This window comes from Populus trichocarpa, chromosome 7, assembly GCF_000002775.5.
Source record: "Populus trichocarpa isolate Nisqually-1 chromosome 7, P.trichocarpa_v4.1, whole genome shotgun sequence".
Taxonomy (NCBI): Eukaryota; Viridiplantae; Streptophyta; class Magnoliopsida; order Malpighiales; family Salicaceae; genus Populus; species Populus trichocarpa.
This window is the reverse complement of record NC_037291.2, coordinates 3,848,625-3,861,095: the sequence shown is the minus strand read 5'-3', so window position 1 is coordinate 3,861,095 and position 12,471 is coordinate 3,848,625. Positions and strand designations below refer to the sequence as shown.

At 32.9% G+C, this 12,471-nt stretch overlaps 1 protein-coding gene and 1 pseudogene across 3 annotated transcripts; one reads left to right on the top strand and one right to left on the bottom strand.

The window, feature by feature from the left end:
* Positions 1 to 861: 861 nt before the first annotated feature.
* LOC7483111 (uncharacterized) lies at positions 862 to 5,684 on the top strand. 3 transcript variants are annotated; one of them, XM_052454549.1, is made up of 14 exons: positions 862 to 1,043; positions 1,156 to 1,354; positions 1,446 to 1,535; positions 2,520 to 2,585; positions 2,666 to 2,731; positions 2,875 to 2,960; positions 3,069 to 3,114; positions 3,243 to 3,297; positions 3,574 to 3,654; positions 3,867 to 3,998; positions 4,082 to 4,209; positions 4,291 to 4,395; positions 4,950 to 5,117; positions 5,241 to 5,684. In XM_052454549.1, exons 2-14 carry the CDS (start codon positions 1,337 to 1,339, stop codon positions 5,301 to 5,303), a joined length of 1,104 nt encoding a protein of 367 aa, XP_052310509.1. In that variant the 5' UTR covers positions 862 to 1,043; positions 1,156 to 1,336; the 3' UTR covers positions 5,304 to 5,684. The 3 variants fall into 3 exon arrangements, with proteins under 3 accessions (XP_052310509.1, XP_052310510.1, XP_002310138.1); XM_002310102.4 differs by having other exon boundaries at positions 866 to 1,043; positions 3,574 to 3,650; positions 3,863 to 3,998; XM_052454550.1 differs by lacking the exon at positions 1,156 to 1,354 and having other exon boundaries at positions 865 to 1,043; positions 3,574 to 3,650; positions 3,863 to 3,998.
* Positions 5,685 to 5,831: 147 nt separating this feature from the next.
* Positions 5,832 to 7,752, bottom strand: LOC127905561 (uncharacterized; annotated as a pseudogene).
* Positions 7,753 to 12,471: the final 4,719 nt, after the last annotated feature.

The following is a 12,471-nucleotide window of genomic DNA, read 5'->3' as shown; positions in this document are numbered from 1 at the left end:
CATTGGACATGGTCATGAATTAGACAAGTTTTATAACTATGCTTCTAATCCTATATACATACTAGACGTTGGCCCATGCCACATCGAGAAGCCGAATTATTATTTTTTTTTGTAAAAAATGATGTTCAGGTGTTGCAAATGCATTTTTTTTTAAAAAAAGTTGGGACTCAGGCTAAAGACCCGACTAGGTCAAATAAGGTGGTTTTATCTAATTAGATGATAAAAAAATAGGCAACGATAGTAAATGAATCAATTTTTTTATATATAAAAAATTATGATAACTTAGGAAAAAAAAATCTTTTTCCAAAAGAGAAAAAATGATGCATCTCAATTATTAGTTAATTAAATATAGAATGATGAAATTGAATAAAAAAAATGATAAAAAAAATATTTGGCATGAGGAACCCAAGTTAACATAACATTTGTTTGTATCGCACACTTTAACAACTTTTCCATTTAAATAATAATTTATGTTTATTAAAAAACAAATGTGCTCTCATTCAACTTAATAATAATAATAATAATAAAACACAAAAACTTATAATGCAAGTTTTAAAAACTTTGCTTCTAAAAACAATTCGGTTATTTTACTATGTTTTAAAAAGAAAAATGAATAAAGAATTCATAAATATTAATTTTAAAAAATTATTTTTAAAAGTAATTAATTAATTTTAGCATGTTAAAAAAAAATTCAAAAGATAATTCTATTCTTGAACAATATGAGCAATGTGCCTCCAAAAAAAACCGAAATGTCGACAGTGATTTTTTTTTTTTGGGTAAAAATATAATTATAGTATTATAGTATTACGGTGAAGAGTGAAATATACGTGGTTGTACGATGAAAATGCATTTTAGTTTATATATTAACAAATAGCACGAACGATGTAAGGGATTATTATTAGATCCCGAAGCGATTCTTTTGGTGCGTGCGAGAGAGCGAACTTTAGAGAGGAGGGGAGTTACGTAGGGAGGGGAGAGGAGAAGAGAAGAGGAGAGAGAGGGAGGAGATCTGAATTATTAGGGTTTTGAAATTCAAGTCCCAGGTCAGTGAGCGTATAAATTCTTATGATCTTTTGTTTTTTTTAGCAGAGGAAATGGTGTGTTTGATGATGTTTAATTGTGAGAAAGAGGTTGTTGTGTGCTTGTTATTTGCAGGAGCGACCACCTACGAGAGGAGTGATAGAGAGCTAAGATTTCCTTCTTCTGTTTCTTTTGAGTCTTCTAAGAGAACTGAGAGAGAGCTAAGATTATCACTTTCGATTTTAGGGTTTCTCTTTTTTGCTTTCTTGTCATCACCAAACAGCAACACAAGGGGTCTTCTTTGTAGTTGTTTTGAATGGACCGAAAGCTTGTGGTTAGTTAATTGTTTTTGGTTTTGCAAATTTATGAAGTTTGAATTTTCTTTTTGTGGGTTCTTATGCTTTTGTGTGTGATTCAACTTGTAGGTTTTGGGTATTCCATGGGAGATTGATACCGAGGGTTTGAGAGAATATATGACCAAATTTGGTGGATTAGAGGATTGTATTGTTATGAAGGTTAGCCCATTATTTTTTTTTTAAAAAAAGGTACAGGCTTTATGCTTATGATCCTGCTTCTTCTTTTTTTTCTTTTGAATTCATGGAAAATCTAATATTGTGGGCTGTGTGATTATAATTTTATTATGTCACAAGAAATTTAGATTGTTGTGATGGTTTGGTAATTTCTATTTCTTACTGGCTTTCCCATTCGTACATCAGATTTTGTGTAGTGCCAGTATTAAAAGGTTTGTACTTCATTAAGTTGGATTTTTGGTGTGAGAACATTTTCTGCTGTTTGGTGTACTGAATTTAGTTAAACTTTATGTTTCCTTGGTTTGGCCAAAGCATCTCATAAAGATTTTAAATTTGCGGATGCCTGAACGCTAACGGTGGAAATTTGCCGGTTGATTTTCACTTTAAGCGTCTTGTGCCTTGTGTAACCTTGCTGTGTGCATACACTAGCAATTCATGGCAGATCTTATATTGTGGGCTTTCTGGCAGTATTCGCAGCACTGCACTGGACCTCACTACTTATGTGTACCATTTTGCCAAATAAAAGTGGTTTTTTCTTAAACCCCTCTGCAGTATATGAAAGTTGAACCATTGTTTTGGATTGGCTAGATTAGTCTTTATCAGTTTCTAGTTTTCTTGTCTTCCCAAGGTGTAGTTTATCATGAATATTGAACACCATTAGTTATTGTTTGTTACAATTAGAAGTTGTAAATGTGAGAAAGGGGGAGATGAAAATAGCATTCAGTCGAACTTTAGGTCTAAGAGTAAAAAGATTATATTTGAACACTCAGACTTCTTCAACTTTCTACTGCAATGTGCATTATGCAATATTATTTCCTATTCCAGTTTATTTTGTATAAATGTGTGAGAGGTGCACAATTTGGTTACTATATTTTTCCATTATTAGTGAGGAATCTTTATCTTTTCATTTTCTTCTGTGTATCTCTATAAATCCCTGACAGTGTTGCTGTTATACTTCTCCATGTTTAGGAACGGTCATCAGGTCGATCTCGTGGTTTTGGATATGTTACTTTTGTGTCGGCTGAAGATGCTAAGGTATTTCCTATGGCCTTTATTCGTTTTCAATTTCTATGCCGCATAAGATTGTTTGTGTGCTGAAATCTTGTTGGCTGCAGGCTGTGCTATCAAGTGAACACTTTCTTGGTAAAAGAATGCTGGAAGTTAAAGTGGCTACCCCAAAGGTTGGCTAAAAAAAATCTTGAACAGATTGCCTTGTTATTTTTTTTTAGACCTGCTTCACTTTGTTTTGTTTACCGTGCATGATTGAAATACAGGCACACTAAATTTTCTCACATGCTACTTTATCTTGTGTTTTTTTTGGCAGGAGGAGATGCGAGCGCCTTCAAAAAAAGCGACTAGGATATTTGTGGCCAGGATTCCACCATCTGTGACAGAAACTACCTTTCGAAGGTAAGTATTGTGATGGTGGTCAGGGTGCTTGTTTCCTTCTCCTCTAAACACAATTCGTGAAGTTTGATGTGGAATGAACACAGGTCATGATATTTTTTTCTCTTGCAGTCATTTTGAGAAATATGGGGAGATAATAGACCTATACATGCCAAAAGTAAGCTCTGATTCATGTGCTAATGACCATACTCTGATTCATGCTGTTTTGTGTACTAAGAATTACATTTATTTAATTGTTCCTCTGGTTAGAAACATTATATTTTTGTCAATAAATGTGCTGTACAGGATCATAGTTCGAAAGCACATCGTGGAATTGGGTTCATCACATATGCAAGTGCAGGTCAGACTTTTAACATGCCTTGCAATTATTTTTTCTTGTAATATCCAGATTGGTTTTTGCACTTAATTATGTTGCTATGTCACATGAAAACATGTGTGAATATGTGGTGTAGAGACCAGTCAAAGTATTGAACCTCTTTACATTATGGAGATTTTCATCCTTTGTGTGTGTCTAGCAAATGTGTCCTTATTGATCACTGAGACTTCATAGAGATGCGGAGGATGTTGTGGAATCTGTCTCTGATGCAAAATACTGAAATGGATTGTGTCATAACAGATTCTGTGGATAATTTGATGGCTGAAACTCATGAATTGGGAGGCTCTACTGTAGTTGTAGATCGAGCAACGCCTAAGGCAAGTTCTGCAGAGCCACCTTTTTTCTCTTTAAAATAGGCTTGGTTTTATCTTATGGATGGAAAGTTGTTGTTGTTGTTGTTATTTTACTTGCAATTGAAGTCACCTGTAGTCTCAGAAGATATCTCATTTGCGATACGTTTTAGCAGTTTTTTTACATTTATTTTAATAGATATGCTGTTGATATAAATGGTGTAATATTATATTATTAGGAAGATGATTTTAGGCCAAATGGAAGAATGGCTCCTGGTGGATATGGTGCATACAATGCTTATATTTCTGCGGCTACTAGATATGCAGCTCTTGGTGCTCCCACCTTGTATGATCATCCTGGACCATTCTATGGAAGTAAGTACCACTGGAAATAGGTATTTTTAGCAAATTGGCAAGTACTATTTCATCATGTATTAATTTTTTTCCTGTTGGATTAGGAGGGGAATCATCTAGAGGAATGGGTAAAAAGATCTTTGTTGGAAGGCTTCCTCAGGAAGCAAGTGCTGAAGATTTGCGCCAGTATTTTGGTAGATTTGGCCACATATTAGATGTATATGTTCCCAAGGTAAGATAGTGATATTTTTTGTTGTACAGTTGAGAGGGATTTTCATCTATTTATTGATCTGTGCATGCTTATTGGATGTAGGATCCCAAGAGAACTGGCCACAGAGGTTTTGGATTTGTAACCTTTGCTGAAGATGGTGTAGCAGATCGTGTATCTCGAAGATCTCATGAGATTTGTGGACATCAGGTATTACTAAGAACTTTTCCCTTACCCAGAGCATTTGTTGATAGTTGATTTTTATCCAGAATCTACCATAAAAAGAGATGTATGCAGAAAGGGTTCCTTATTCCTAAGGTTTTCGAATGAAGATATGTCAATTGGGAAGGCATTTCTAATGCTTCATAAGTAAAATGAAGGGTTTTTGTGTCTCTATCCTGGAGGTGGTTTGCAAATTTCTGGATTTGCTAGGTGCTGGCGGGTGGTTATCATTGTTATTCACGAGCTAGAGTTTAGGATGCTATTGTACTTTGTATATCATTCAACAAATTATTGTTATTAATGCTTGAAAGAACAAAATATCACTTATAGCACGAGTCAAGACTGAATATTGCATATTGGAGCATGATGCTTGAAGAATTGATAAATGTGTATATTATTTAGGCCCATAAGCTATCTATGTGCTGTGCTTGCCTGCATGTGAAACCTTCACTGATAAGGACATTTGTTACTGTGAAGAAAGCTGAGGCTTCAATTCTAGCTTAAGTGCATAACATAACTTCTGACTGTAACTTCCTGTGCAGGTTGCAATAGATTCAGCCACACCTATTGATGATGCTGGTCCAAGCGGAAATTTCATGATGAGTGGTCCTGAACCTTTTGGGAGTTATGCTGGTCCCATGCGCAACTTTGGCAGGATGTATGGAACCCTGGATTACGATGATGCAAGTGCATATATGGTTCCTTCTAAAGTAAGTCTGATGATTGTGGAATCCTTTATATGGTGTTCTTACACTGATAAATATTAATAAGTTAATAGCAGAGTTTCTTTTATCTTGATCAATTTGTTAAACGAAACATTCTTTTCTTTACAGTGGGGTTATGGAATGGGGAGTGCAAGACCTTCAAGGGCAGATTGGAGGTACAGGCCATACTAGACAAAAGATGGTGGCCTTGGAAAACTAGGACTGTCCACTGAATTCTTAATGACATGTCAGTGTCAGCTAGTTGTGTATCTTCTGTGTGTTGAAGTTTCTTCAATAATAGTATAATTATTTAATGTTGACATTTTTCCTGCTATGGAGAATCCTGAACTTATAAAAGCTTCAAGCGCCAGATTGTTTATTATGTTAATGCTGCTGGCATGTACTTCGTAGGAATGTAGCAAGGGATCTACAAGATGTGGCCTGTGTACCATGTAGGTTTGAACTGCGAATGGGAATTCTCCTTGTGTTGATAGGAATTCTCCTTGTGATGATCTTAGATTTTTTTCAATTATCATTATAATTATCATTGCTGGTCACACATTTGGAAATCAATTGTTTTCTCTCCCAACATCTCAACAATTTGCACCGTCATTTTGTCGGATATGGTTGTAACTGCTGCAAAGAAACATTGTGCAGTGCCAAAAGAATACTGCAGGATTCTAGATACGACCTTCACAGCAGCAGAGAAGAGGAACTTCCTCGACAACAGTGGGAGGTACCCTCAGGGCTCATTTGGGTTGCCATATCCCTCCTTGAAATAATACGATCAACTGTGTTTGCATCATCAATGCCCTCAGGTTTTTCATCAGCTCATATAATCAGAAAAGAAGTGTGTGAGGATACAATCATGCAACATTTTAACACCACAAGAATATAGCAACAATGGAAACGTTCTGTATAAGATAGCATATAAACCTATAACCGTACCTGAGACCAATGCATAATAACTGACATATTGGTATGGCTCTATCTAACTGCCTGGATGCAGTCAATTGATTAGATTTCCAGACATATGGCAGATGCATGCTAATTCAGTACCATTTCGTTTCATAAGCCTATCTGTATCTGCAAAATTTTTCATCTCTTTGCACTTACACATACAAGGCACCATTTTCTCCTGGTCCTCCGGTCTAAGGTCTGCACAAAGAGTGTTACCTTTGTTTCCTAATGATACTAAAATACTTTCTTCTCAAATGTAAGTCATGACTAGAAGCGGTAATTATTTATCCCAGCCAGTTTTCATTTCAATATCGACATCCAGCACAGCTGAGAAGGTACATAGATATTGTAAATGTGGTTTACTGCCCATTGCATCTCCTTGAACAACATTGGTCATAGTAACACTTGCGAGTCGAGATTACAGTGAAAGTGGTCGTGCTTACCAAAATCTTGACATCAAATAGTTGATTTGAAAATGCATCGAGTATTACTCTGATTTCTGATGTGTATCCACTGTTATTTTACAAAACATCTTTGCCACAAAAATATTTCAGGAACAGATTAGTATTCAAAGGCACCTCACTGCCGTCAGCCCATTCATTTTACAGAACCTGTAATACAGTGTTCTTCTAACACCCAGTCAGAAGAACTACAGCCTCAATCCTCGTGATGGCACTGTTGATATGTGAATTATTACTAGTCAGTCTTACTGATCTAAGAGAGTGTCCTCAAAACAACTTGAATAGAGCTAATGATTGCTTCAACGCAATCTTAACTAGACATGACGAAGGCTTGCCCATGAAACACATTCCTATGTCTAGTCCTTCAATGGATTCATATTTAGCATTGTAGAAATAGCTAGATTTACTTTCCAAATGCTCAAAGGCACATTTAATGTCATACCTTGAGAGCTGGAAGATGAACACTCGCTTACCAAGTCATACCAACCAGGACCACTAGCCAAACGTTCCCACATGACCCTTCCCACTATTACGAGCTCCACTCCCACTGTAATGAGAACCAGCCCCATTAGGCATCAAGACTCCAGTCGAAAACGGAGAATTCACCATGAAGTTCCTCACAATCCCACCATCAAGAACTCCCATCGAAGGTGAACAATTTTGATACTAACCGATCTCAGGATGTACATTAATAGGCCCACTTTTTGACTTGGCACGTCTTAGAGGATGACATCGTGAACTTTTAGCAACACCATAACCCAAAACTGGACTACATATCCACCTCTCTGCATCTTCCCATTTTGAAGGCAAAGCCCTGCCACTATAAAAAAGAGTTAAAGCACTTACATGCCTCCTGCTGCTGCCTGATGAAGGGTGTGGAACTCTCTCTGAACTCCATCCTTTGTTATCGTGGTATTTGGCTCCACCTGGACTTGGAAGCGCACATAAACTACTCTGGGAAGATATTAGATTTTGCTTCATGTTTGTAAGTTACAGAACCATTTATGAAGTGGGTCTTTTGTCTGCTAATTATTATTACAAGTGTCTGCAAAGCAAGAGAATGAATTAGACTGTTAGATTTGCAAGTGTTAGCTTGTTCAGCTGCAGTGGTTTTCTTGCTTTCGCACTTCCAACTATTTTTGCTTGTACGTGGACAAAACTTTTGTTGAAGAAGTTGCACCAAATGGGGTTGAGTCGGGGAATAATTGCTGCGTTGTGGACGACGTTTGCATTAATAATGATTTTATGGAAATCTTTGTTGAACAGATAGACAAAAGTTTATCGCTTTATGTGCAAATCTTTTAGTTTGAAAAATCAAATCTAACTCAACCGTAAGCCACACGTACGGGTATAAGAAAGTAACAGTAGTGCATGTATGGAGCATGACATCCTAATTTGTTTTTTAATAATTAATTTATAGTTGAGATTCCTAATTTTATTTAATTCATTTTTGTTAATAAATTTTATTTATTTCTTATTGATTTGATTAAACAAGATTGAGTATATTTCGAGATTAAATATTTTAATTTTAGTTATTTTTTAAATATTTTTAATATTACTAATATAAAAAATAAAAATAAAAAACTCTCAAAAACATCTTTGGCCACGATACTAAAAACGTGGCGTTGATGTGTTGTGCGTTACTGCTTCTAGTTGCTTTGTATAGTTGCACTGATCACTCTTTTAAAAATAAAGAGAAAGTGACTAAACTTGTGTGGGTTTGGTCCAATTACTCTGCCGACATTTGTTTCAGAGATAGTTACATCATGTAACTCCCAAACACGCTTAAATCGAAAGTGACTAAACTTGTATGGGTTTGGTCCAATTATTCTGTGAAAAAGTACTCTCTAACAGTCTAACTTACATGTCGCCCTTCGTTAATGTATTTTAGAGAATATTTGTGGTTATTTTTTAAAATATTTTTTATTTAAAAATATATTAAAATAATATTTTTTTTATTTTTTAAAAATTATTTTTGACATCAACGTATCAAAATGATCTAAAAACACTAAAAAATATTAATTTAAAATAAAAAAAAATTAATTTTTTTAAAAATACTTTTAAAATATAAAAACAAATAAATTAGTCAATGGTTGCATTGCATTATGAAAAGTTAAGGCATAAATGCGCCCCCCGTTCTCGTTAACTCGAACAAACAAACATACGTGTTTATAGTGTTTCAACTTGTTTTTTAAAGTTTTTTTTTTAATTTGTTTTGTATTTAAAGATGTATTAAATTAATATTTTTTAATATATTTTTTCAATAATATTATTAATGTATTAATATTAAAAATAAATCTTAATATATTTTAATTAAAAATATATATTTAAAAAATTATCCATTATCAAACACATATTTAATCTCATTTGAGGACGAAAAAAAAGGCTAGCTACAAATTGACTTGTGATTTTATGTGGACTCTAATGATTTTATGCTGGTTACTGGCTATGAATAAAATACAGTAATCTCGCATCTCAAATCACTACAGAATGCAGCCCACTCGAAGACAGATCCATTTTAACGAATTGTTTCATTATAGTGGTTGTTCATCCGTGTGGATAAGTATTATTGCTAAATTTTAGAGAACAAATAAGTCACCATTAATTTGATAAATTATCCCTTACTAGCATGTTTCATGGTTGTTTGTGTGTTTTAAAAATATTTAATTTTTTTATTTTAAATTAATATTTTTAAATTATTTTAATGTATTAATATCAAAAATAATTTTTAAAAAATAAAAAAATATTATTTTAATATATTTTTTAAAAATAACCACTATCGTATTCTAAGTTAAGTTAGGACATTATGATGGATAAGTGTTAAGGTTACTTCCAAAAACATCCAACCTGACGCCATGATCACTTTTTATGTATAGATGGAGGAGCTTCACTTGATCGACCATTCGACGCTAATGGAATGACACTGATGTTTACTTGGATTTTCGGTAACCTAGCAAATATTTATTGCGAATATTTTTTAAAATATTTTTTATTTAAAAATTTCTTGGATTTTTAATAACTTGTTTAGAGAAGGATGTTGGAGGGTATGGTAATGGATTTTTTTTAAAGTATTTTTTATTTATAAATATATTAAAATATTTTTAAAAAAAAATTATTTTTGATATTAGTATATTAAAACGATCTGAAAACATAAAAAAAATTAAAGCAAAAATTAAAATAAATTTAATTTAATTTTTTTAAAACAATACTTTTAAAACACAAAAAAAAAATTGTTACCTCACAAGTTGGATGCTATTTATTATTTAACAAATGTATCAAATCGATCATAAGATTATGATAAAATAAAATATTTTTATTAACTGTCGCTACCCGATATAAATAGAACCTCCAACATCAAAACAATTTTATTTTTTTACAAAAATAGAGTCACCATCTAGTTTTAAAGGATACTAAAAATCCTAAAATATGCATTAGTTTCATAGATTTAAGTAAGGAGCTGGTTATGCTTAAGGAAATATAGACATCACCATTACCGTATCATTTCTAAGAAAATGTTACCTTAACTATGTGTTTCTCTTAAATTTATTTTTTATGCATGCCTTTAATTGTCTAAATTATTTTTTGAATTTATTTACAAGTCATTTATTATTGATTGATGTTTTTTTAAGTTAGCATCAAATCCTGGAACAAGAATCTTGCAACTCAATAATTTTTTTTTGGTAAAAAGCATTATGTTAGGCTTGTGTCGGTCTCTAAAACTAGAAGACTTAACGACCTAAATGTTTCAAATTTTAAACAAAACTTGTTGAAAACTTGATAAAACTTGTTGACGCTTTCGTGGGATCTTTTTATGTTTAAAAATCAAGTGTTAGGTTCACATTGAACTCTAAAACTCTAAAGGTTCATCGACCTAACCATTCAAAAAAACTTCAACAAAATTTGACAAAAAAAGATGCAATCTTGATGAAAAATTATCAAAACTCTTTAAAGAATTTTTAGGCAATTTTAAATTTGCCCATCAGCTTAGAAGTAAAGTGCAGTGCTGTGTTATAATTATATTAATCCCTAAAATTAGTAGACTCATCAGCCTAACTTACTTGTGAAATAAGACATTCATGTTGACATTCACATTGTTAACTTGTAAGAAAAGGTATTTAAGTGAGAGGTTGTAGTGATGTTAGCTTGCTTAAAACATTATTTGACGTGTCATGTTAGTACAAGAATGAGAATTGCCTAAAACACAAAAACAAGAAGATCAATGAGTTTGGTTTTGAACCCATTTTCCAGCACTGTTGGACTTGGTTTTAAGCTCTTCTTCTCCACCATTTGGGCCTCGTTTGCCTTTCTATGTTAGGTTTTGCCCTTCCTTCTTCCTTCCTCCTTCCTTGTTGGGTTTAGTTTTGCCCTTCTAGGTGAGGTGTTGGCCTTCCTTTTTCTCTCTTTAGACGTGGTTTTGCACCTCTTTTTCTCAGTGTTGGGCTCCATTTTGTGCCCACCATCAACATTCAACTATAGATAATAAGTAATCGGGACCAATAGAATTTGACTATGTTGATTCCAGAGTTAGCTTAGCCTAATAGTACTTTGGAAATGCAATGGAAATAGTGTTATGTTAAATTTTAAAAAAAAATTGTAATTTTTTTTTATATTTTTAAATTGTTTTGATGTGCTGATCTTAAAAATAATTTTTAAAAAATAAAAAAATATCATTTTAATATATTTCTAAACAAAAAGTATTTTGAATCGCAACCGCTACTATAATTCTAAACAGATTCTACAAATTACTTCAACAATGATCTAAAACCCCCTGTCAAAAAAAAAAATCATGAATAAATAAAGTATACTTTATGAAATGAAGATGGTTTCCACTTAAAAAAAATGAAAATGATCAAATATCCTATTTATTATATATATATATAATAAAAATAAAAATAAAATATTTTAAAATAACTCTTTTATAATTTTGCTCAGGTATACTTAACGTAACCGATTTCTATTACATCTCGAACGTGAAATATTACCTGCCGCCTTTAGTATTGACACTGACATTGACACCAACATCGAATGGGGAGGTGGGGGTAGGCCATTGCAGCCTTGCGTCCGCCACGCATGCGGTTGGTCACTGGGTGGTTTCCACCTTCCAACCCCAAAGGAAGGGCCAAAAGCATGGGTGGCCAATGACCTATAGCCTAATCTACTTCTCTTCTTCTAATTAGTTAATTTACTCTCCACCGCCTTAATCTCCCATTATGATTTGGTTAATGCCATCACATTAGACCTTTCTCTCTCTCTCTCTCTCTCCTCTCTCTCTCTTAGCCTCAACTAGGATTTTTCCCCCCGTTCCATCACCTTTCCTTGATATTTGATTCAAGTGGCCAAACGCTGTACCTAACATATTATTCAATTTCATGTCGTGTTTCAAGTAGAAATTATCTTAAATTGGTTAATTATATTGTTTATTTTATTGAGAGGTTCATTGAGTTTTAAACTAGGCAATGAGAATAGCTCTTCACCTTTACGTAATAATCAAATAAAATGGATCATTAAAATTTAAACATATTTTATTAAATAAAAATACACAACTATTATAATAGAATAATTACACTAATTCATCACTATGCCATGTTTTTTCCAAAAACTAAAATGAGAAAGAAGATTTGATGTTTAATCTCAGTAACTTCATTCTCTTTATAAAATGGTAATAAATTTATTGAATTTTTTCATATCATTTATCTTCGTGGTAATTTTGTTGTTAGTATTCATTAATTACTTATAGGTTTAATGTGCAAAAAATAAAGATTGGGGTGCTTAAAATCACAAAATATTTATATAAGAGCTCAAGATTTTCTTTAAAAACAATCATAATCGGACAATTTTAAAAAAATAGTACTTTAACTAGTCCATTTGTCCGTGCTCTTTTACAAGTTAGACCATTTATTTTTAAATGTAAAAAATAATATTAAGAGCATGAAGAATTT

Bases quoted from the DNA above. Each gene is read 5' to 3' on its own strand.
- LOC7483111 (XM_052454549.1), top strand. The intron at 2,961-3,068 runs GTAAGTATTGTG...TTTCTCTTGCAG, and splicing joins ACAGAAACTACCTTTCGAAG to TCATTTTGAGAAATATGGGG. The intron at 4,396-4,949 runs GTATTACTAAGA...CTTCCTGTGCAG, and splicing joins ATGAGATTTGTGGACATCAG to GTTGCAATAGATTCAGCCAC.